The sequence below is a fragment of the Molossus molossus genome, unplaced genomic scaffold (assembly GCF_014108415.1).
Source record: "Molossus molossus isolate mMolMol1 unplaced genomic scaffold, mMolMol1.p scaffold_m16_p_12, whole genome shotgun sequence".
NCBI classification, from domain to species: domain Eukaryota; kingdom Metazoa; phylum Chordata; class Mammalia; order Chiroptera; family Molossidae; genus Molossus; species Molossus molossus.
The window spans coordinates 84,606,821-84,627,868 of record NW_023425347.1 but is presented as its reverse complement, the minus strand read 5'-3'; the positions used below and the strand labels follow the sequence as shown (position 1 = coordinate 84,627,868).

The 21,048-nt window shown below is 50.1% G+C and overlaps 1 protein-coding gene across 1 annotated transcript in view; it reads left to right on the top strand.

Moving 5' to 3' along the window:
• Nucleotides 1-1,087: 1,087 nt before the first annotated feature.
• Nucleotides 1,088-21,048, top strand: part of OPRD1 (opioid receptor delta 1) — a 34,961-nt gene continuing 15,000 nt past the window's right edge. Inside the window, exon 1 of the mRNA XM_036256643.1 lies at nucleotides 1,088-1,314. Within this exon, the coding sequence (XP_036112536.1) occupies nucleotides 1,088-1,314 (227 nt within the window). The remainder of the gene's footprint in view (nucleotides 1,315-21,048) is intronic.

The following is a 21,048-nucleotide window of genomic DNA, read 5'->3' as shown; positions in this document are numbered from 1 at the left end:
GACCTCTGGGTTTTGTAGGCCCTGCCACAGGAAAACCTAACCTTTTCCCTTCTCTTCCCTTCCCCTCCCTTCCCCTCCCTTCCCCTTCCCCTCCCCTCCCTGCCCTCCCTTCCCTCCCTTCCTCCTCCCCTTCCCTTCCCTTCCCTTCCCTTCCCTTCCCTTCCCTTCCCTTCCCTTCCTTCCCTTCCCTTCCCTTCCCTTCCCTTCCCTTCCCTCCCTTCCCTTCCCTCCCCTCCCCTCCCCTCCCCTCCCCTCCCCTCCCTTCCCTTCACCTCCCCTCCCCTCTCTTCCCTTCCCCTCCCTTCCCCTCCCCTCCCCTCCCCTCCCCTCCCCTTCCCGTCTGTAACTATATCTTCATTGGTGTGCTTTTAGGATTGGTGTCTTTCCTCCACTGGACACCAATGAATGGGTGCAAGAAACCATGAGTAATAAAGGTTGTTTATGGAGCACTTACTGTGTGCCTGCACTGAACCAAATTCTTTACTCCCATCATCTTAATTAATCTCCCCAACAACCTTCTGAGCCAGGTGGTGTGATAACCCTCGTTTTCAGACAGATAGTGGAGTTCAGAGAGGTTAAGTGACTTGCTCAAGGTCACTGTTCCTTAGTGCAGGAGTAAGAAGTTGGATTCACCTCCAGGTCCTTCTGACTCCAACACAGCAAAGGAGTGGGGGTGGGGGTGAGTCCCGGCTGGGGTAGGGTATGCCCGAGCCTCCCCAGCATCTCTAGGGAGAGAGTGGGAAGCTTCCTCGGCCCAGCTCCAAACCTGTGGTGCAACACCCGCCCCCGGTCATGGGCGCAGACTGGAGGCCGCCTCCCGGCCACGTGGTGCGCGCGGCGGGCGCATCGGAGGAGCCCGCAGCGGCTCCCAGCTCAGAGCACTCCGAGCGAGGAGAACGGGCGGGAGGGCTCCCGGGGCAGGACCAGTGCGGGCCGCGAGGCAGACGAAGTAGGCTCGGAGGGAGCGGAGCGGCCAGGGCGCTGCAGCTGGTGGCGTCGGGGCCTCGGCCTCGGGCCTTGGCACGCTCCTCGCCCCTGATCTCTGCGCCCAGGGCGCACAGTGGGGAGTAACGCGGAGCCGGCCGCCATGGAGCCAGCCCCCTCCACCGACACTGAGCAGCAGCCCCAGCTCCTCGCCACCGCTTCGGACGCCTTTCCCAGCGCCTTCCCCAGCGCTGGCTCCAATGCGTCGGGGCCGCCGGGCGTCCGCAGCGGCTCGTCCCTCGCCCTGGCCATCGCCATCACCGCGTTGTACTCGGCGGTGTGCGCCGTGGGGCTGCTGGGCAACATGCTCGTCATGTTTGGCATCGTCCGGTGAGTCTGCTGTCTGCTGGCGCCACAGGGCTGGGCCCGGGAGAGTGTAGGGGCAGCGAACTTAGGACCCTGACCTCGGACCCCGGACTCCCCGGGCCTCCGTACTTTTCTGCAGGGGACACATGGGGACTAGGGGTAAGACCACTTCCATTGAGAGGAGGGCACTGAAATTTGTATCTGTGTGTGTGTGTGTGTGTGTGTGTGTTTAACTAAATAACGTTTGATCATCTGTTGGCATTCTCTTGCTTATGCATCAGGCTATGTGGAACAGTTTGGTGACAGTGTGTGTATCTGCCAGTTTGTGAGTAGGTGATTCTGTTTGTGACAGTACAAATTCACTGTATGTTTGGACTTCTGAAACCAATAGGAGTGGGCAGAGATGTTTGAGGTGCCATGGGTCTCTGAGAAACAGCTGTGTACAGGCTGTCTGTGCAGGTGGGGGGACAGGAGAGTGCATGTGTGTCTGATTATGTTTGGTGATCATCTCTTGGGGTCCCTGTGTTGGTGTGTGCTTGTCCCACACTGTCAGTGTGGATTCTCTCTGTATGAGAGCATGGCACTGTTGTTCCCTGTCAAACCCCTGAAATTCCAGAGGGAGAGGAGCATCCAGAATGCCCTTGGAAATGTGCTTGTGCACGTGTGTGTGCATTTGCCAACGGAGAGCCCATGGTTCCTGGGTACAGTGGGCAACAGCTGTGGGCCAGCCAGTCAGTTCTTTGCTCCTGTTCCCAGTGGCCATCTGGTCAGGAGCTCTCGATGTGATTTTGAGAAGCCTCAGCTCCTCTTCACAAATGCCCTTCCCATTTTTTTCCTCCTCTTCTCTAACAGTCTTTTTTTCTGCCAAAGACAGCAGTGGTTTATTTGGGTTGGAGTTTGTGCTTCCACATCAGGAAGTAAGCCACTCTTCTTGGTATCTGAGGATCTCTCAGAGAGTCTAAAACATCACTGGCCTGCCCCAGCAGCACCCCAGCTCTGCTAGTACAGACGTGGATCGAAAGGAAACTCCTTATAACAACAAAGATACCCTGGTGTTTACAGTTAGTTGAAAGTGGGTCCTCTGTACTGGTTGATCAAGGGCACAGCCCTAAACCTCTCTGGGCTGTGGTACCATCAGGCAGGACAGAGGGAGATTGTAGACTCGGAAGTTGGAGATATGAACTGTGGTCTCAGCCCAGTCACTGATGCCCACCAGAGTGGGAACAACCATTCCCCCTGCCCAATCTCCCACTTGTCTCAGTTTCCCTATCTGAAGGATAGAGACCCAGTCTCCTCAACTGGGAAGTATGGGGTTGTTGTTGTTTTTTTTTTATCCTCACCCAAGGACATTTTTTTATTTTTTGTTCACATAGAGTGGGAGGGAGAGAGGGGAAGAGAGAGAGAGAGAGAGAGAGAGAGAGAGAGAGAGAGAGAGATGTGAAAGGGACAAGAGTGGCTGCCTCTCGCATAGCCCTGACCCAACCAGGACCAAGGACAAACTGCAACTGAGGTACGTGCCCTTAGCGGGAACCGAACCTGGGTCTCTCTGGACTGCAGGCTGACGCTCTAACTGCTGAGCCAAACTAGCTAGGGCTGGGGTTTCTTTTTTTAAAAGAATTTTTTTTTCTTTATTGATTTTGGAGAGAGAGGAAGGGAGAGGGAGAGAAAGATAGAAACATCAATGAGAGAGAACATCGATTGGCTGCCTCCTGCATGCCGCCCACCGGGGATTTGGCCCACAACCTGGGCATGTGTCCTGACTGGGAATCAAACCGGTGACCTGTTGGTGCATGGGTTGACACTCAACCACTGAGCCACACTGGCCAGGCGGAAGTATGGGGTTTCTGCAGGGCAGAGCTCAGTGCACTAGAGTACAGTATTGGATGGAGTGTGTGGGTGTTGAGGCAGCTTTGGCATCCATGATCTCTGGGGGACATTTGCTCCCCTAGGAAGAGTGGCAGACACAAGAACTTCCTGTGTTTTCAATGACTCATCACGAGCTACAGTGGGCAAATTCCCCCCAAGCATAGGCAGCACTGATCTTTGCTTTGTGTTTTTGTCAGGGATTTGCTCCACTTTGCCTTCGGAGATAGTGTAGGGTTTAGAGTTGGGCCAGCCTGTGTATGTATTAACCGCGGCTCTGCCATCAACGGGCTTTGGGACTTGGGTAAGTCACTTAGTCTCTTTGAGCCTCACTTTCTTCATCTATAGAATGAAGTAATAACAGGACCATCTTCAACAGGGCTTTCGTGAGGTGTCGATGAGAGAGCATATGTAATGCAGCTGGCCTGGTGCCTGTCTTTGTGATGGAGGAGTAATTTTCCAGATCCTTCAGAATCCAGTGCCTATTAAAGAGGGGAACATGAGGGAGGCACTTGTCCTAAGGTGGGCCCGAGACAGCTTCCGTTCTGAGTGCCAGGCTCCTGGCATACATCCTCTCCTGGGGAGCCCTTGGCACGCCAGTCTGGGGAAAGCTGAGCGTTGGTGTGTTCAATCCCATTTCCAGCCTCTTCCCCAGAGCCTCTGGCTGGTGGGCTGATGAGCACAGCACACTCACTGCCATTGAGCTACTGGAAGGCCCCTCACCTCTGAGGGTGCACTCGGAAGGCTCTGGGTTCAGCCTGCTAGGGGTGCTCCCAACCGACCTTCCCCAAATCGCATTATCAAATGCATCTGCCAGCAGTGTTGCTGGCCCCATAGGACCCCACTTTGCTAAGACCACGGCCAGATAACTGAGTCTGAATGGCTTGGTCCTCACCTACCTCCCTGTCAGGTGAGCATTAGCACCCTTATCACCATCCCTTTGTTACAGATGAGGAATCTGTGGATCAGAGAGAGGCAGGGTGACTTGTTCTCCTAAGGGCCCACCGCTAGCCTAGACCCGGAGCTAGAACCTGGTCTTGTGACTCCGAGTCCAGAAGTTTCCCCAGAGTTGCCTGGGATAGGCCACGGTAATAGAAAGGCACGGAAAGAGGGGCAGGATCCTGTCCTTCCTTTTGTCCTAGAATCTTCAGAGAATGATGGAGACAAAAGGACTGTGATCCTACAGTTATTCGGCCCATGAATTTAGGCTGCTGTCCAAGGGGGAGGGAGAATGAGGGAGGATTGAAGTTAGTTCTTCCCCACTAAGTGGGAGACTAAGGATAGGGCAGCTGCCTGGGGCTCAGCTCCTGCTGGCGAAGTCCCAAGAGCAGTGGGGAGAGGGGAGCCCAGGAGAGAGAAACACCTCCGCTCTCTCTGGCACCCCATGCAGGGCTTGGCACAACCAATAAATGAGTCAGTTGACTGGTTGAATGAATGAATGAATGAATGAATGAATGAGTGAATGAATGAATGAATGAACTCTGCTTGTCAGTCTTGAGCTTGGGCGGTTTGGAGGGGAAGTCAGAGGCCCCTGTGGGCAGGAAAGCAGGGTGGTACAGCGGCAGTGCTGGGCTCTGAGCCAGACGTGTAGATTCAGATCCTGAGTTCAAAGCCCCGTACTTGCTGTGACTTTGGGCTTGTGACTTCACCTCTGAAGCTCATTTCTTTGCCTGAAGAGTGGGACTACAATGTATTCTGGGTTGTGAAGACTAAATATGATAATGTGTTGTATCTGAACCTTTCAAGCCCTTTGAGAACAGGGAGGGTCTCTTTGTGAAGGAATGAAAAGAATGAACAAATTCAAGAAAATTCTAGGGATGCACTGTGCTAGAGGCTGAGATGAGGAAATGGTGAGGAAAAAATACACGGCCCCTGCCCTTACGGAGCTCAGGGTCTGGTGAGAGAAAATTTGTAGCTGAAGAATATGTGGGGGCTTTGGCTTTGGAGGCCCATGGTGAGGGGAGGGTCCCATTCATCCCCTGGATGTAGAGAGCGGCCTCTGGGAATTGCACTTTTAGCAAACAGCCAGTGGCTCTTGAAGTGTGAACAGGAGTTTTTGAGACATTTGGTCCCCGAGCAGAGCATCACTCCCTAGTTCTGTGGTGTGAGTTCGCTGGCAGGTGACTCAATGGGTCCTCAGAGCAGATGCTGGACAATCCCTGTTTCGGGAAGAGTCAGTACCCTGAGCATGGCTGGCATCTCAGTTCCCTTTGGCAGCCCTCTGGGCAGGGGGAGTGTGAAAAGCTTAGCAGGAGCCCCCTCCCCATCTGACAGGTGACTCCATCTTCACTCTACATGGCCCAGAACTTCCTGGTTTGCCTGCTTCAGAATCCAGGTAGGTGAATGGAGTCGGTGCTTTCCACTTGGCCTCTGTCGGTTCCACAGCCTGCTCTGTCTCCCTACCTCCACCTCTTCCTGATGCTGCTATGTCTCTTACCACCCCCACTCCATCCTCATCCTCCCCCTACCCCTCTTGACTCTCTGTTTCAGGCTGTGTGCTTCTCTGCCCCTTGATCTCTCCCTCAGCTCATGTCTCCTTGTATGAAATGCTGGCTCCGCTACCCACTAAAATCTTTAGCAAGTTGGATGGCCACTCTGCCTCAGTTCCTTCATTCGTAAAATGTAGATCCTAGTACTTGCCTCATAGGCACCTTTGTCCTGAAGAGCAGAGGTGTTGATAAAGCATTGTGTTTCCCTCCCTTCCCAGGAGACTGTAACGCAGGGCAGGGAGGGGAGCCTGGGCCAGGCAGCTCGGGCTGGGGCACACTGCAGCAGGGCCTGCTTGTCCCCTCTGTCTGCTGCCGAGGTCTAGGCATTGCTGGGATAAGTGCTCAGCTGTCAACTTTGCGGGGTTGGAGCTTTGAGTTCCCATCTTGATTTTGGGGCCCAGCATGAGCTCCTTGCCTTTTGTCTCCCTCCTTTCTCTTGTGGCCTGGGTTGGGGTCTGAGGACCCAGTGCCCTAAGGCCAGGAGAGATCCCAGTGAGGTGACACAATGCAGTGGTAAAGGTCACCGCTGGGGTTCAGCTAGTGCCCAGTTTCCATCCCAGCTCAGCCACAACCCAGGCAAAGAGCCTAACTCCCCTGAGCTTCATTTCTGCATTTGTGAAATAGGGTGATCGATGTAGGCTAGCGGAAGGATTAGTGAGCTCATGCATGTGAAAGCCCATAGCCCGGCACCTGGCCCATTGTAGGCCTCAGTTCGGGCCAGCTGGGGTTAACCAGCACCCCGACAGCTGCTCCGGACACGCACAGCTGGTGGCATGTTCCACCTTGGGCCCTCTCCTGCTCCCTGCATCATCTGCACATTTACTCACCAAAAAGCATTTGCTGATGCTGACTCCTGCCAGAGCACACTGCCCAGACTTTCGGCGTAAGCCTCAGCACAGTCTCTGGCTCCTAGCACAGCCATGGCCCTCAGAACCCCTGGTTAGTTACAGCTCCAGGGACGAGGGTGGCTTGCACGAGCCATGGGCTTCCCGAGGGCCGAGGAAGGGATGCTGTGCTGCGTCGTGACCAGGAGCAGCCGTTGGCTACAAGGAGGCGGGCATTCCAGGCAGAGGAAGCAGCATGAGCAAAGGAAGGTTCAGCGGCTGTTCAAGAGCTGCAGAGGGCAGGGCTGGGTGGCTGTGCCCATGGAGAGGCTGCAGGGACAAAAGCAGGAAAGGCCTTGCCAGCAGGTGTCCTCCTCGCCGTGGCTGTCAGGTGCCTGTTGTGTGCTGAGCTTTGGCCAGGCTTTGGAGCCAGTGATGAATCCACCAACTGCGGTCTCTGCCTTCCAAAATTCCAGGCGAGGTGCAAATGTTAGAGGAACTCCATGGACCAGCCCCAGGTAATTGAAGGGAGTCATTCTGGTGGGGAGGGGAGAGAGAGACCGAAGAGGGAGACAGCCTGGCAGGGCTGTGTTAGGGGCCAGGGGTCATACTGAGGATCCAGTTTCAAGTCTGGACAGTGGGAGCTGGGGCTGGACGGGTTCTTGGGTACCACAGTAAGGTGGCCATGCTGGGAAATGAGGGAGCTTTGGGTCACAGGTCATGGGGGAAAGGACTTTGGAGCTATCCAGAAGGGTGTTCAAGAGGACGAATTTGGTACTGGGTAGGTGTGAGGTGGACTGGATGGGGAGGGCCTCAATGTGGGGAGACCAGAAAGGCCAGCTCAGGGTGATGGAAAAGAGCTGTGTGATTTGGAACGGTCACCAAAACCCTGGCCTTTGTTGTCCCCTGAAGCACTGTTGGAACTACAAGAAGGGAGGGGGACCTGTGGGGAGGCGGAGCAGGGGGAGCGAGCAGCAGCCCTGGCTGGTGTTCCTGCTCTGTCTCCTGCCCTTGCCCCAGAGACAACACTTCTCAGGCCTCGGTTCATTCTCTGGGGAGTGTGTGTAACTCAGACACGAGGGCCTGAGTCCAGAGGAGTCACAGAGGGCACTGAGGGGCCTCTCCTGAGCTTCTGCCACACGCCAGGGGCTGCTCCCACCTCACACGGCTCTGCAATGGGGCTGTAGATACTCACGTATAGATGAAGGAGCAGGTGTCTCTCATAGATAGGTGCAAACCCAGATCATTCCGACTCCAAAACCACTCCACTTTGACTCTGCTACTGCTGTCCCTGAGACAGGAGAGGAATGGGGGCGAGAGCTGGGGTGTCTGTTAGAGAAGGGAGGAACAGGGCCGATTGCAAACCTCTAAGTTCCTCATGGGGTAACAGCTGTTGAGAGGCTGGACATTGGAGCCAGAGTGACCTGGGATCACGTCCCAGCTGTGCCACTGACTAAGAGAGTGAGCTTGGGCCAAAAATATATAGAACCTCTCTGAGCCTCAGTTTTCTCATCTGTGAAATGGGAGTAGCAATAGACCCATATAGGCTGGTTCTGAGAAGTTCATGAAGCATGACGTGAAGGACTTCAGCACAGAAGCAGGTATTTAGTAAGCAGTCAACAAACGTTTTCTGTTATTATGTCTATTTAGAAGAGGAGTGAGACTTGCATCTCATTCATTCAATCGATTAAAAATTTTTTTTTTCTTTATTGATTTTAGAGAGAGAGGAAGGGAGAGGGAGAGAGAGAGCTAAAAACATCGATGAGAGAGAACATCAATTGGCCGCCTCCTGCATGCCCCCCATTGGGGATCGGGTTCACAAACTGGGCATGTGCCCTTACGGGGAATCGAACCAGCGACCTCTTGGTGCATGGGTCGATGCTCAACCACTGAGCCACACCGGGCCATTCAATTGATATTTATTGAGCCCCATAGAACTAGAATTATTGGATGGATACTATAGGGAAACTTGTCAGTTCAATATTAGAAATATTCTTTTACTATAAAGGTAACACAGTAGTTATTTCAGAGAAAAGCTTTGTCATTTTGGTGTATTTCTTTCCCATCTCTCTCTTTTTGTCTCTCTCTGTTTTAATGATATGAGGATCACACTATATTGAAATAATGATCACATTATATAAAATATTATATATAACATAATATTATAAGCTACCTTTTCATTTAACATTATGTCATGAGTACATTCTCATGTTATCAAACATTCTCTGAAAACATGTTTTGATGGCTACGATATATGAGTATGTTCTATTTGGGGAGACTTATGTTATTTCCAATATTATGCTGGTCTAAATAATGCATCTGTGAACATTCTTGAACACTTAATGTTTGTACGCATCTCATATGATTTCTATAAGAAATTTTTCAACTATCATAGCTCTTCAAGGCCATGGCCGACATGGCTTAGTGGTTAGAGTGTTGGCCCGTGCACCAGCTGGTCATGGGCTTGATTCTGGTCAAAGGCATGTACCTGGTTGATCCCCAGCCTTAGTTAGGGCTCATGCAGGAGGCAACCAATCAATGTGTGTCTCTTACATTGTCTCTTACAATGTGTGTGTGTGTGTGTGTGTGTGTGTGTGTGTGTGTCTCCCCCCCCCCCCTCCCTTTCACTCTCTCTAAGAATCTGTGGGAAAAATATCCTCCGGTGAGGATTAACAAAAGGAGAAGCTCTCCAAGAAGGAACGAGCCGTTGTATAATGTAGGGATGTAAGAGGACACTGGACAGGTGCAAGAGGACACTGGTGCAGGTTTGGTATTGCAGATTTGGGTGGAGAAAAGATAAGACAAACAATTTCAGGCTCCTCTCACCATGGCTGAGATTTGAAGAATGCTTCTCGGATGCTGTGATCTCAGAATCCCTTTCTTCCCTTCCTGGCGGATGATGCCTGGTCTTTGAGAGGAAGGGGGCTGTGCAAGGGCAAGGCATGATTTCATTAAGCTCAGAGTCCGGGGACCTCTAAATCCAATTGGCTACCCAGAACATCATAACATGCCCAGGAAGAGGGTAATCGTGGGGTGGGTAGAACAAAAAATCTGGCTTAAATGAGCCGTTTAGCACCATGCCGGCTTCAGCGGCTCCATTACCAGCTGGGGGGACATGGGTGAGATGGGGCATCTGGGTTGTGCTCTGTTGATTAAAACTCCCAGTGCAGCTGCGGAAATCAGCAGTTTTGTCTCTGGCCTGGGTGTGTGTGTGCAAAAAGAATTCTATCTTTTGTAGCTTTCCAAGTCACTCTTGATAAGTGGAAAGAACTCAAACTTCGAAGTCCTTTGAGGCCATTCAATAAATGCCACACACGGAGAGGTGGAAACAGCCTCGCTCTTCCCCCTGCAGAAGTGACCTTTTCACCAAGGTATAGAATTCGGAATCATGGATGATAATTCTCTTTATTGGACACTTATTTTGTGCCCTGCTTAGACAGGTACTCTGCTTAGAGATGTGTATCTAGTATCCCATTTAATCCTTATATCCATATGAGGTGAGCCCCCATTTTAGAGATGAAGAAAAGAGGTGAGGCTCAGCGAAGTGACAATGGCTCAAAGTCCTGGAGTCATGCTGAAATCAGGTCATTCTGATCTTAGAGTACACACTTGTAACCACTGCCCTGGCTTCTGCGACCTGATACGTCATGTTGAGCCCATCTGATTTACCAGTGAGGAAACGGGCCTGGAGATGTTCAGTGTCTTTTGAGTTAGTGGCCAAGTCAGGATTGGAACCTGCCTTTCCTAATCCCTTACCTCTTCGTGCATCTCGTTCCACGCTTGGAATTACCTGGGCTGCGGAACAGCCAAGGGTAGCTGGGAATAGTAGTGCCTGGGAGCATGAGAAGTGGGTTCCTGCACAGGGAAGTCCAGCCTGGGTGCCAGTGACAACACCTGAGAGGCTCCAAAGAACCCCAAGTTTCCAGCAGCTGGTGAGGCAGCCACATCCTTCTGAAGCAGAGATTGGGGTTCAAATCCAGGTCTGCTTCTTGCTGGTTGTTCACCCTTGGGTTCACGTCACTGAACCTGTTTTCTCAATGGGGATGATAGAAAAACACCTGCATGAGGTATCACCTCACACCTGTCAGAATGGCCACCATCAACACATCATCAAACAGTCAGTGTTGGCGAGGGTGTGGAGAAAAGGGGACTCTAGCACACTGCTGGTGGGAATGCAGACTGGTGCAGCCACTATGGAAAATAATATGGTTTTTCCTCAAAAAATTAAAAATTGACCTGCTATTTGACCCAGTGATCCTACTTCTAAAAATATACCCTAAGAAGCCTGAAACACCAATCAGAAAAAATATATGTACCCCTGTTTTCATAGCAGCACTATTTACAATTGCTGAGATCTGAAAACAGCCCAAGTGTCCATCTGTAGATGAATGAATAAAAAAGCTGTGGTACATATACACAATGGAGTACTATGCAGCTGTAAGAAAGAAAGATCTCTTATCTTTTGAGACAACATGGAGGGACCTTGAGAGTATTATCCTAAGCGAAATAAGCCAGAGAAAGACAAATATCACATGATCTCACTTATTTGTGGAATATAATGAACAAAACAAGCTGAGGAACAAAATAGACCCAGAGACTTTGAAGTGGGGTGCAGACTGACAAACCTCAGAAGAGGTGGATGGGGGTGGGGAGAGATAAACCACAGAACTTAGTCTGGCTGATGTGGCTCAGTGGTTGAGCATTGACCCATGCACCAAGAGGTCACTGGTTTGATTCCCCATCAGGACTTGTGCCCAGGTTGTGGGCCCAATTCCCAGTGGGGGGCATGCAGGAGGCAGCCAGTCAATGTTGTCTCTCATCAGTGTTTCTATCTCTCTCTCCCTCTCACTTCCTCTCTCTATAAAATCAATAAAGGAAAAAAATTTTTAAACAACAACAACAATAAAAAACCCCACAGAACTTATATGCATGTATGTGTAAACAAGGACATAGACAATAGTGCTGGGGGCAGGGTGGGATTGGGAGGAGGGTTTTCAATGGGGGAAAAAGGAGAAACATCTGTAACAAAAATAAATAAATAAATTTAAAAAGAAAAGAAAAGGAAAAACACCTGTATTGCAGGGTTGTGGGAAACATACATTCAGCAGCCCCTCCTAAGTAGCAGGCATACTTCCGGGGACAGGGCAGGCAACAGTGAGCAAGACATAGTCCCTGCCCTCATGGAGCTGACATTCTCGTGAGGAAAAGATAGATGATAAAAAAATAGATGTGGCCCTGGCCGGTTTTGCTCAGCGGTTAGAGCGTCGGCCTGCGGTTCGGAGAGACCCGGGTTCCGTTCCCGCTAAGGGCATGTACCTCGGTTGCAGTTTGTCCCCGGCCCTGGTTGGTCGTGCGGGTGGCAGCCACTCAATGTGTCCCTTTCACATCAATGTTTCTCTCTCTCTGTTTCTCTCTTTCCCTCCCACTCTATCTGAACAAAAAATGGAAAAATGTCCTTGGGTGAGGATTAAAAAACAAAACAAAAAATAGATGTGAGGCCAAGGCTTTGGGCAATGAAGTCAACTAAAACAGGCGTAGGGAGAGAGCAAAGCCCTGCACGGGGCCAGAGGGCTGCCCTGCTGGGAGCAGCAGGTAGACACAGGCACTGCCCCACCTGCTCAGGCCTTGTCCGCCCCGGCGAGAGAGGGCTCGACAGCAAAGCATGGGGTATTGACTGCACAGGACTTGACGCCAAAATTAGAACCCTGACCTTTCTTGAGTGCTCACAAGGTGGCCAGATCTCTGCTGACTGCCTCACATATTATCTCATTTAATTCTCCCAACTTCCTGAAGTTGGTACCATATTTCTCTTCATTTGGCAGATGAGGACACTGAGGTTAATTCAGATGACATTCACTTGCTGAGGGCCATAGCTGGTACATGGCCGTCGGCCTTTGAGCCGAGGGCCCCTTGACTCCCAGAATCCATGTGTGCAGTGTCCGTGAAGCAATGTCCGTGAAGATCGAACTTATCATACCCTCTGATTCCAACTGTGGAAAAACGACTTTTTTGTGTAGCCAGAGATTGGGAGAGGCCATGGAGTAGAGTAGAGTGGTTGGTAAACTTATTAAAATAGTAAATTGTTAATAAGTAAGACAAAAGTGAATCTCTGCTGTGTGCCAGGCAGAGGGAGGTGTAATAGGTAATGCACAGCCTGGCCCAAGGCCTAGAGGTGGGAAACCTGGGCTTTTCAGAACATCTGACTTTGGATCCTGGTTCTGTCCTCTCTGTACTCCTGGACAAGCGCCTCACTGGTTTGGGTCAGCTTCCTTCTGTGAAATAAATGGGTGTGTATTGATGCTTACTCCCAGGGTGGGTGTTGAGTTAAAGGAGAGCATATGTGTGAAGCATTCTGTACAGGGGCTGCCTTGCCCTTTTGTCTTCAAAGAGTGTGCCTTGGGGGTGGAGGACAGGTTAGGCAAACTGCAACATCCACTCAGGGTCATTATCAATGATAAACTGTGGGCAACATTTTACAGGGAACTGTGGGACTGGAACATTTCCTTGGTGATGGTAAGGACTCAAAATAATCAAGAACCTGCCAACTACAACTTATGGCAAAAATGAGCATGGGCTTTGGTAATATGCCAGGACTTCCTACAGGAGACCTTACATGCAAGATCTCGTTTAATCTCTACAACACTTCTGGGAGACAGGAAGAGTTCAACGTGCCTGTTTGGCACACGAAGAAGCTGAGGCTCAGAGACTTAAGACTTCTGCCCAAGGACACCAGCATTAGTGTTTCACCACAGAGTCTGCCCTCTCTCCGGTGTATCACGCTGGCTCTCATCACACTTGATCCCTGCAACAAGCCAGCCTTGGGGTGGTTGTCATTGCCCTTTTCCAGGTAAGACCAGGTGGCTCTGGCACCAACTTCAGCCTAGACCTGGCTTTCAGGTCTGTGTGAGTCAGGGTCCTCCAGAGGAAAAGAACCAGTAGGATGTGCTTCCAGTAATTGGCTTGTGTGATTGTGGGTCTGGCTAGGCAGGTCTGAAATCTGTAGGGCAGACTGGGAGGCTGGGAACTCAGGCAGCTCTGGGAAACCTCAGTTTTTTGTTTTTAATATATTTTTATTGATTTTTAGAGAGAGAGGAAGGGGGAGGAAGAGAAAGCTAGAAACATCAATGAGAGAGACACATGGATCAGCCGCCTCCAGCATGTCCCTCACTGGGGATCGAGTCTGCAACCCGGGCATGTGCCCTGACCAGGTATCGAACTGGGACCTCTTGGTGCATGGATTGATGCTCAATCACTGAGCCACACTGGCTGGACTTGTTTTTTGTTTTTTTTAACATGTTAATCACAGTAATTTTAATTTTATTTTTCAACTACATGGGAAACGTCATTTTTGTTCCTGAGGCTGACCCTCATTATCAAGGATACTCTTCTTTACTTAGTCAACTGACTGTAGATATTAACCACATCTACAAAAGATCTTCACAGCAACACCTAGATTAGTGTTTTATTGAATAACTGGCTACATAGCCTACTAAGTTGATACATAAAACTAACTATCATAGCCCTGGCCAGTTTGGCTCAGAGGTTGGAGCATCAGCCCTCAGACCAAAGAGTCATGGGTTCGATTCCTGACAAGGACACATACCTTGGTTGTGGTTTGGTCCCTGGCCCTGCTTGTGGTCTTGTGGGAGGCAACCAATTGATGTGTCTCTCTCACACTGATGTTTCTCTCTCTCTCACCTCCTCCCTCCCACTCTATCTGAAGATAAATGGGAAAATATCCTCAGGTGAGGATTTAAAAAACAGACAAAAAACTAACCTTCCCAGGGTCTGACAGACCCCTGCTTGAGTCCTGGTACTACAACCTATAGGCTATGTAACCTTGGGCAAGTCTCTCTGCCTCTCTGAGCCTCATCCCCTCTGCCAAATGCTGTGATAGTGCTTACCACAGTTATTTGTTATGGGGATTAAATACAATGATGTAAATCAAATGTGTTTGTCCAGAGCCTGTTGCACAGAAAGAGGGGAGACGCACACAAAAATAAATGGTCATGGCCCTGGCTGGTTTAGCTCAGTGGTTGGAGCGTCAGCCTGCGGTCCAGAGACCCAGGTTCGGTTCCCACTGGGGGCGCGTACCTCAGTTGCAGTTTGTCCCCGGCCCTGGTTGGGTCGTGTGGGTGGCAGCCACTCAATGAGTCCCTTTCACGTCGATGTTTCTCTCTCTCTCTCTCCCCCACCCACTCCATCTGAACAAAATATCGAAAAAGTGTCCTCGGGTGAGGATAAAAAAATAAAATAAATAAATGGTCATGAAATAGTGTTTTCTGATTGCAGTGTAATTGTTCTGTGTTTGCCTTCCCTTTTCACGGGCTACTGCTGGAGGACAGGAATTGTGTCCCATTCATCTTCTCTCCTGTTTCCGAGTTCAACCCCTGGCCCTAAGGAGCCATCACTAAGCATTTCTTAAATATCCAGTTGACACTTTGTTAATGAGATTCCCTCTGTTGAGTTGGGATCTATAATAAAAATCCCCCAACTACCAGACAAGAGGGAAATAGAATGTGCAGGGACCTCAGCCCTCTGTTCTCTCTTGGATAACCTTCTCAGCTTAGGAAAGGCCTCCTCCAGGGGGCCTTCTCTGATCCCCCTCCTCTGTGTTCCCACAGTGCCCTATGTGACCCCGTCAGAGTAGGGACCACACACATTTTCAAACATGTGATTGCTCATCTCTCTCCCCCCACAAATGAGCAGATGTGGGGGGAAGGGAGAATCCTTCGTTCAGTGCTAGAGCCCCAGCCTAGGGGCTGACACTCGGGCGTCATGCCAGTAGGCGTTTGTAGGAAGGACATGCCCTATATCCAGAGACCCATAGGTTGGCAAGTCACACTTCAGGAACTCTGCTTTCTTGGGGCCTCTGTTGTGTCCAGCTGCTCCCTTTGGTCCAGCCATCCTTAAGCCAGAAGCAGAGCCAGGGTGATGGAGAAGAACTTCTCTTCCCTGCCTTCCATGAGCGTACTGTGGTTCTTGAACGGAACAAGGAGTCTGCCCTGTTCATTGCTGACCTGGTCGGCCTCCCTACTCATGCTTAACTCAGGGGCCTTGTATTTCCATATTCCAACCCTTAATCTTCTCCTGTGACACACTCTCGGAGTCTCATAATCAACCACTTTCCTTCCTCAGGCTTGGCCAAAACTGATACAGCTAGTTAATTTCTGGCCACTCGCCACTCCCGTTTAAATGGGGGACAGGGATGTAGCGTGCGGCCCTTGCTGCCCAGCTGCCTTGTTTTGCCATTTGGAAGAGCAGCCATCCTTTGTCTGCAAATTGAGGGCGCCCCCACTGGACCCTGGCAGGCTGGCAGCTGCTTTATTTAAGCAGTTCCCCACAGTGGGCAGAGCCTTTGGGATCACTGCTGTAGCTGAGCCTTGGTTTCCTCATTTGTAAAACAAAAGGGATCGAACTTGACCTACAGCGAGAAGAAGGTGTGGTAGAGGTTAGGAGTGTGGGTTCTGGAGTCCGAGGGACCTGAGGCCTAACGTCACCCCACTGAGCCTCAACATTCCTCATCTGTAAAATGGTGTTAGTGATGCTCGCTTCCTGGTGGTTATGCAGATTCAGCGGGATAATGAACACACATGTGGCACGTTTTTAGCAGGGCATCTGGCACCTAGTAAGTGCTCAGTAAATACTCTCAGCGGCCACCTTTCCTTTCAGTGCTAACATTCGATATTCCTGATGAGAGAAGTCCTTTTGTTGGGAGAGCTGCAGAGTGGAGCCATTTTCACAGACGCTGCTTCTGTGTTTGTTTGTTTCAATCCTCACCCAAGGACATTTTTTTTCTTTCTATTTATCTTCAGATAGAGTGGAAGGGAGAGAGAGAAAAACATCGACGTGAGAGACACACATAGACTGGTTGCCTCCCGCACGACCCTGACCAGGGTCAGGGATGAACCGCAACCCAGGTACGTGCCCTTGGCCAGAACTGAACCCGCGACTCATTGGTCTGTGGGCCGACGCTCTAACCACTGAACCAAACCGGCCAGGGCTGTGTTTTAGGCACTGTACAAATGACCATAAACTGGGTGGCCTAAGGCAGCGGTGTAGGAGTCTAGAGGTCGGAAAGCAAGCAGGGCCACACTCCCTCTGACGGCCCTAGGGAAGGACCCTCCTTCCTGGCTTCCTGGCTCACCGGCAGCCCTTGGCCTCCCCTGGGCTGGCAGCCGCGTCACTCCAGTTTCTGTCTGTTTTCACATGGCCGTTTCCTTCTGTCTGTGTCTCTGTGCTTCCTTTTATAAGGACACCAGTCGTTGAATTTGGGGCCCACTCTGATCTAGTGTGGCTTCATCTTAATGAATTTCACCTGTAAAGACTCTGTTTCCAAAAAGGTCACATTCTGAGGTCCCGGGTAGTGGAGAATTCTGGGAGCACCTGTTCAACCCCGTACACTCTCCAAGGCTCGGTGTCCTCCTATCCTCCTATGTGTGAGGATGATAATAGTAGCAATTTCACGCGGTTGTTGGTGATTAAACGAGATCATCTGTGTGAATGTCATGGTCGAATTGAGTAGACGATGTCAGGACCGTGTCAGGACCGTGTCAGCACTGAGTCTGTGTTGCTGCTGTGATGGAGATGGTGGCGAAGGTGAAGACAGTGATGGGGGCCGTTCTATCCATGGACCTACCCTACCTTGGTTACTCACTGGACATGGGACCTAGAACATAGGCCTCCACTCAGAGCCCAGGGCTTCAGGGATTCTGACGCCATGGAGAGGAGCCCCCATTCCCTCTGTCCTCCGAACCCTCATGTGGGACTTAGCTCCTGGACGAGCAGCTTGGAGAAGTACAGATTAGCCTCCCAGAAGTCAGGAGAGCCAGTACTCTATGTAACCTTGTGCCTTACATCGTTCCCTCTCCAGGCCTCAGTTTCCCCATCTGTAAAGTGGGAGAGGAGTTTTGAACTCATTGTTGCAGATCAGAGCTTCTTCCAGTGCTGAAGTTCCAGCACAGGGCTCTGTGTCCTACCCACTGGAGGCAGGTTAGCAAGGGCACGTGGGAGTCAGGTTCCTGGGACTCCCAGAGCTGCTTAGCAGGTGTCATTCTGGACCCATTTTCCTCATCTGGACAAGAAGAGAAGCTACTGTTATATGAGTGCCCCTGGCAGTGTGCAAGGGACATCCTAGACACGAGCTCATTCTATACTCACACACCCTCATGTGGTAAGATTGTTATACCCAGTTCACAGACGAGCAAACTGAGGCTCACAGATGTCAGAGCCCGCCCAAGGTCAGACTGCTAGAGGTAGAGCTGGGGCTTAAATCTAGTGTGTTTGGTGCCAAAGTCTGTGCTTCTCCCTGGTTCGATCCTTTACTGTATCATGGGCTGCTGTAACACATGCCCACAAACTTGATGGCTAGAACAACAGAAACGTATTCTCTCGAGTTCTGAAGGCCTGAAGTCCAAAAATGTCTGCAGGGCTTCAGAACTGTACTCCCTCTGCAGGCTCTTGGGGAGAATCCTTCCTGGACCCTTCCAGCTTCGGGTGGCTCCAGGCATCCTTTGGCTTGTGGCTGCATCGCTCTGACCTCTGCTTCCATCTTCTGTGGCCGTCTCTTCTTCTTCCTGTGTGTCTCTTACAAGCACACTTGTCATTGGAGTTAGGGCTGACCCAAATAATCCAGGATGGTCTCCTCTGGAGATCCTTAATGTAATTACATCTGTAAAGACCTTTTTCCAAATAAGGCCATGGGGACTTGTCTCTTCAGGGCCACTTTCAACCCACTGCAGTTATTAAAGCCTTGGTGGTGACAGTATCTACTGAGTCCCTGGCCCACAACGTGGAGGTGCAGGGAGCGGGGAGTTTCTCGAGTGGTTTAGAGGTAGAAGGAGATGAACGAAGTTGTGATTTGGGGAGGCCGGTCTGGGGGACATGTGTGACGGGGGTGCAGCTTCAGCTGACATTCTACCAGCAGTGATGCCAGTTAGGAAGCAGGTACATGGAAACTACATCTGGTTATGGGTGGATTCAGCCAGCCACGGGACAGAAACCTGGAAATTTGTCCTCAGAAGCCATCTGTGCTGGCTGGGACATATGTTCACGTGGACTGAAGTTACAGATCCCACAGAACATGGATTTGGCCTCATTTACTTGCCTGGAGAGATGGGAGAAGGCCAGGCCTGAGCACCATCTGTGTGCCTGTATGTGATTTATCTGCATCATCTCGGGCCCTCCATTCACCTAAGAGGCGGTGTCATCTTCACTCAGATAATCACATGGATGAACACATGAGGGCAAACCAGCGGGAGCTCCGCGCGCGGCCACACAGGGCTGAGACGGCAGATCTCCAGCCGGGACAGCTAACACGGAGCACCGCCCTGTAGTAACTCAGGTCTCCCCAGCTGGATGAGGTGTGTACTGTTACCATGTCATTTTCCAGCACGTGGAAGGGAGAGGGTTAGGTTTAGGTCCTGTGATTCTATGGGCAGGACCAGGAAAAACAGCGCCAGGTAAGAAGGAGCTCATCTTTAGCCCTCCTCTGACCCTCTCCCCCCAAAAAGAGAAAAGAACTTGTCTGCCCCGGGGTTGTCCCAGCAATGGGATGGGTTGTGCCTGCCCGTGGTGAGTTCCCTGTGCCCGACACACTCAAGTAGAAACTGCATAGCCGTCTAACTGGTATGCCATGGAGGGAACGCCCTCACTGAGAAGTTTCCTTCTAGCTCCGATTCTAGGATTTTTTTTTCTCTAGGAGACCCCCAGATAGCTGTGTGCACAAAGATGCATTATTTATAATAACAAAAAGAGAGGAAACCATCTATACATCTTTCAACAGGTGATTTATTAAGTAATTTTATTCAGGAGCTTTAGTATCTATGAGACTAGATCTAGTCTGAAGTCTGCTTTTGTGTGGTCCTTGCACCAAAATTGGCTTTTATACTCTTAAAGGGTTGTTAAAAGAAAAAAAGAGAATGTGCAACAGAGACCTTATGTGATCTACAAAACCTAAAATATTTATTCTCTGACTCGACAGACAGAAGTTTGTTGGCCTCTAGACTAAAATAACAGTCCATTCAGCCTCCAAAAACTATATTAATTTGTATCTATGGTTATAGAAAGAGGGTCACAGCATATTTTTGAGAGAAAGAAACAGGTTATATGGGAACAAGATCCCAATGATATAAAACAGGGTATGTGTGTTCGAATGTTACCTGTAAATTTGGTCTGTGATATTAATGATGGTTTTTATTTTATTTTTTAAAAAAAACTTGATGTCACATGGATTCTACTACAATTTATTTAATTATTCATGTTTTTGGTACGTGCCCCTAGCAGGAACCAAACCCGGGACCCTCTGGTCCACAGGCTGATGCTCCAACCACTGAGCCAAACCAATCAGGGCATAATGATGGTTTTTAAACTTTCTTCATTAAATTGTTCTGTATTGTTTGAACATTTTACAGTGTGCAGCTGTTATTTTTGAGGTCTCAAAATGCATTTGGGAATAAAATTAATTCTAAATATTCCAGCAACCTACACCGTTTGGGACCAAATGAGTTGATCTAGGCTGAAGCCATTTTGTTCAGTTTGGTTCTTCAAGTACCACAAGGTCGATCAGACTGAAGGTTGATGCTCTTTATCTTGTTGTTGCTGTTATTGTTTTGGTTTTTAGGTCTCTTGCCCTGACTTTGACCCACATGGGCTTTTGTGCATAAACAGAAAAAAAAAAAATCCTCTCAGTTTAGTTGAAAACAAATCAGCTATTTTAGATAAATGATCTGACAATATTTCCCTTTGCTGCTGCAGAGCTGAGTCACTTCAGATTCAGGGCAAGCAGGGTCAAGCTCAGATGTCCTTCAGGGGACATGGGTTGGTCCAGAAGGCAGGAGGGGAAGAAGGAAGAAGGAAGAAGGAGAGGCAGGGAGTGGGGAAGGGCTGTCCCAATCTGAGCTCTTCACTCCGTGATTGGTTACTTCCAGGGATCAGGGCACCTTAACCCCTCTATCCACAGAGAGTTCTCTAGTAAATGCTGTTTCCCCTGCACAGCATGAAGGGGACATGCTGTACAGGGAAACATAGACATTCCTGAAGAATGTCAGCTCTGGCTGCGTGGTTCAGTTGGTTGGAGCATCATACATACACTGAAAGGTTGTGGGTTTGATTCCTGTTCAGGGCACATACCTATGTTGTGAGTTTGATTCCTGGTCAGGGGACATGCCCAGGTTGCACGTTCTATCCCCGATTGGGGCGCATGTGCTGTTTCTTTCTCACATTGATGTTTTTCTCTCTCTTGCTCTCTCAAATCAATAAACATATCCTTGAGTGAAAACTAAAAAAAATGTTAAAAGAATGTCTCAGTCTAGCTTGGAAGACTGACTCATCAACATTCATTCATTCACCAAAAGGGTTTGGGTCGCCTGCTTTCTGGTAGGGCTGCTGTAAGTTCTAGGGGCACAGTGGTGATCAAGACAAATGCCATGCTCTGGGGAGCTTATGTCTTAATTGTCAAAGAGAGTATGTGAGGGGCACATGGAGTACTTTGGGTCCACAACAGAGAAGCTGAAACTGAAGTCAAAGGAAGGCACTGAGATTTCAAGGAAGAACTCTGGGTTTGAATCTCTGCTCAGCCTCTT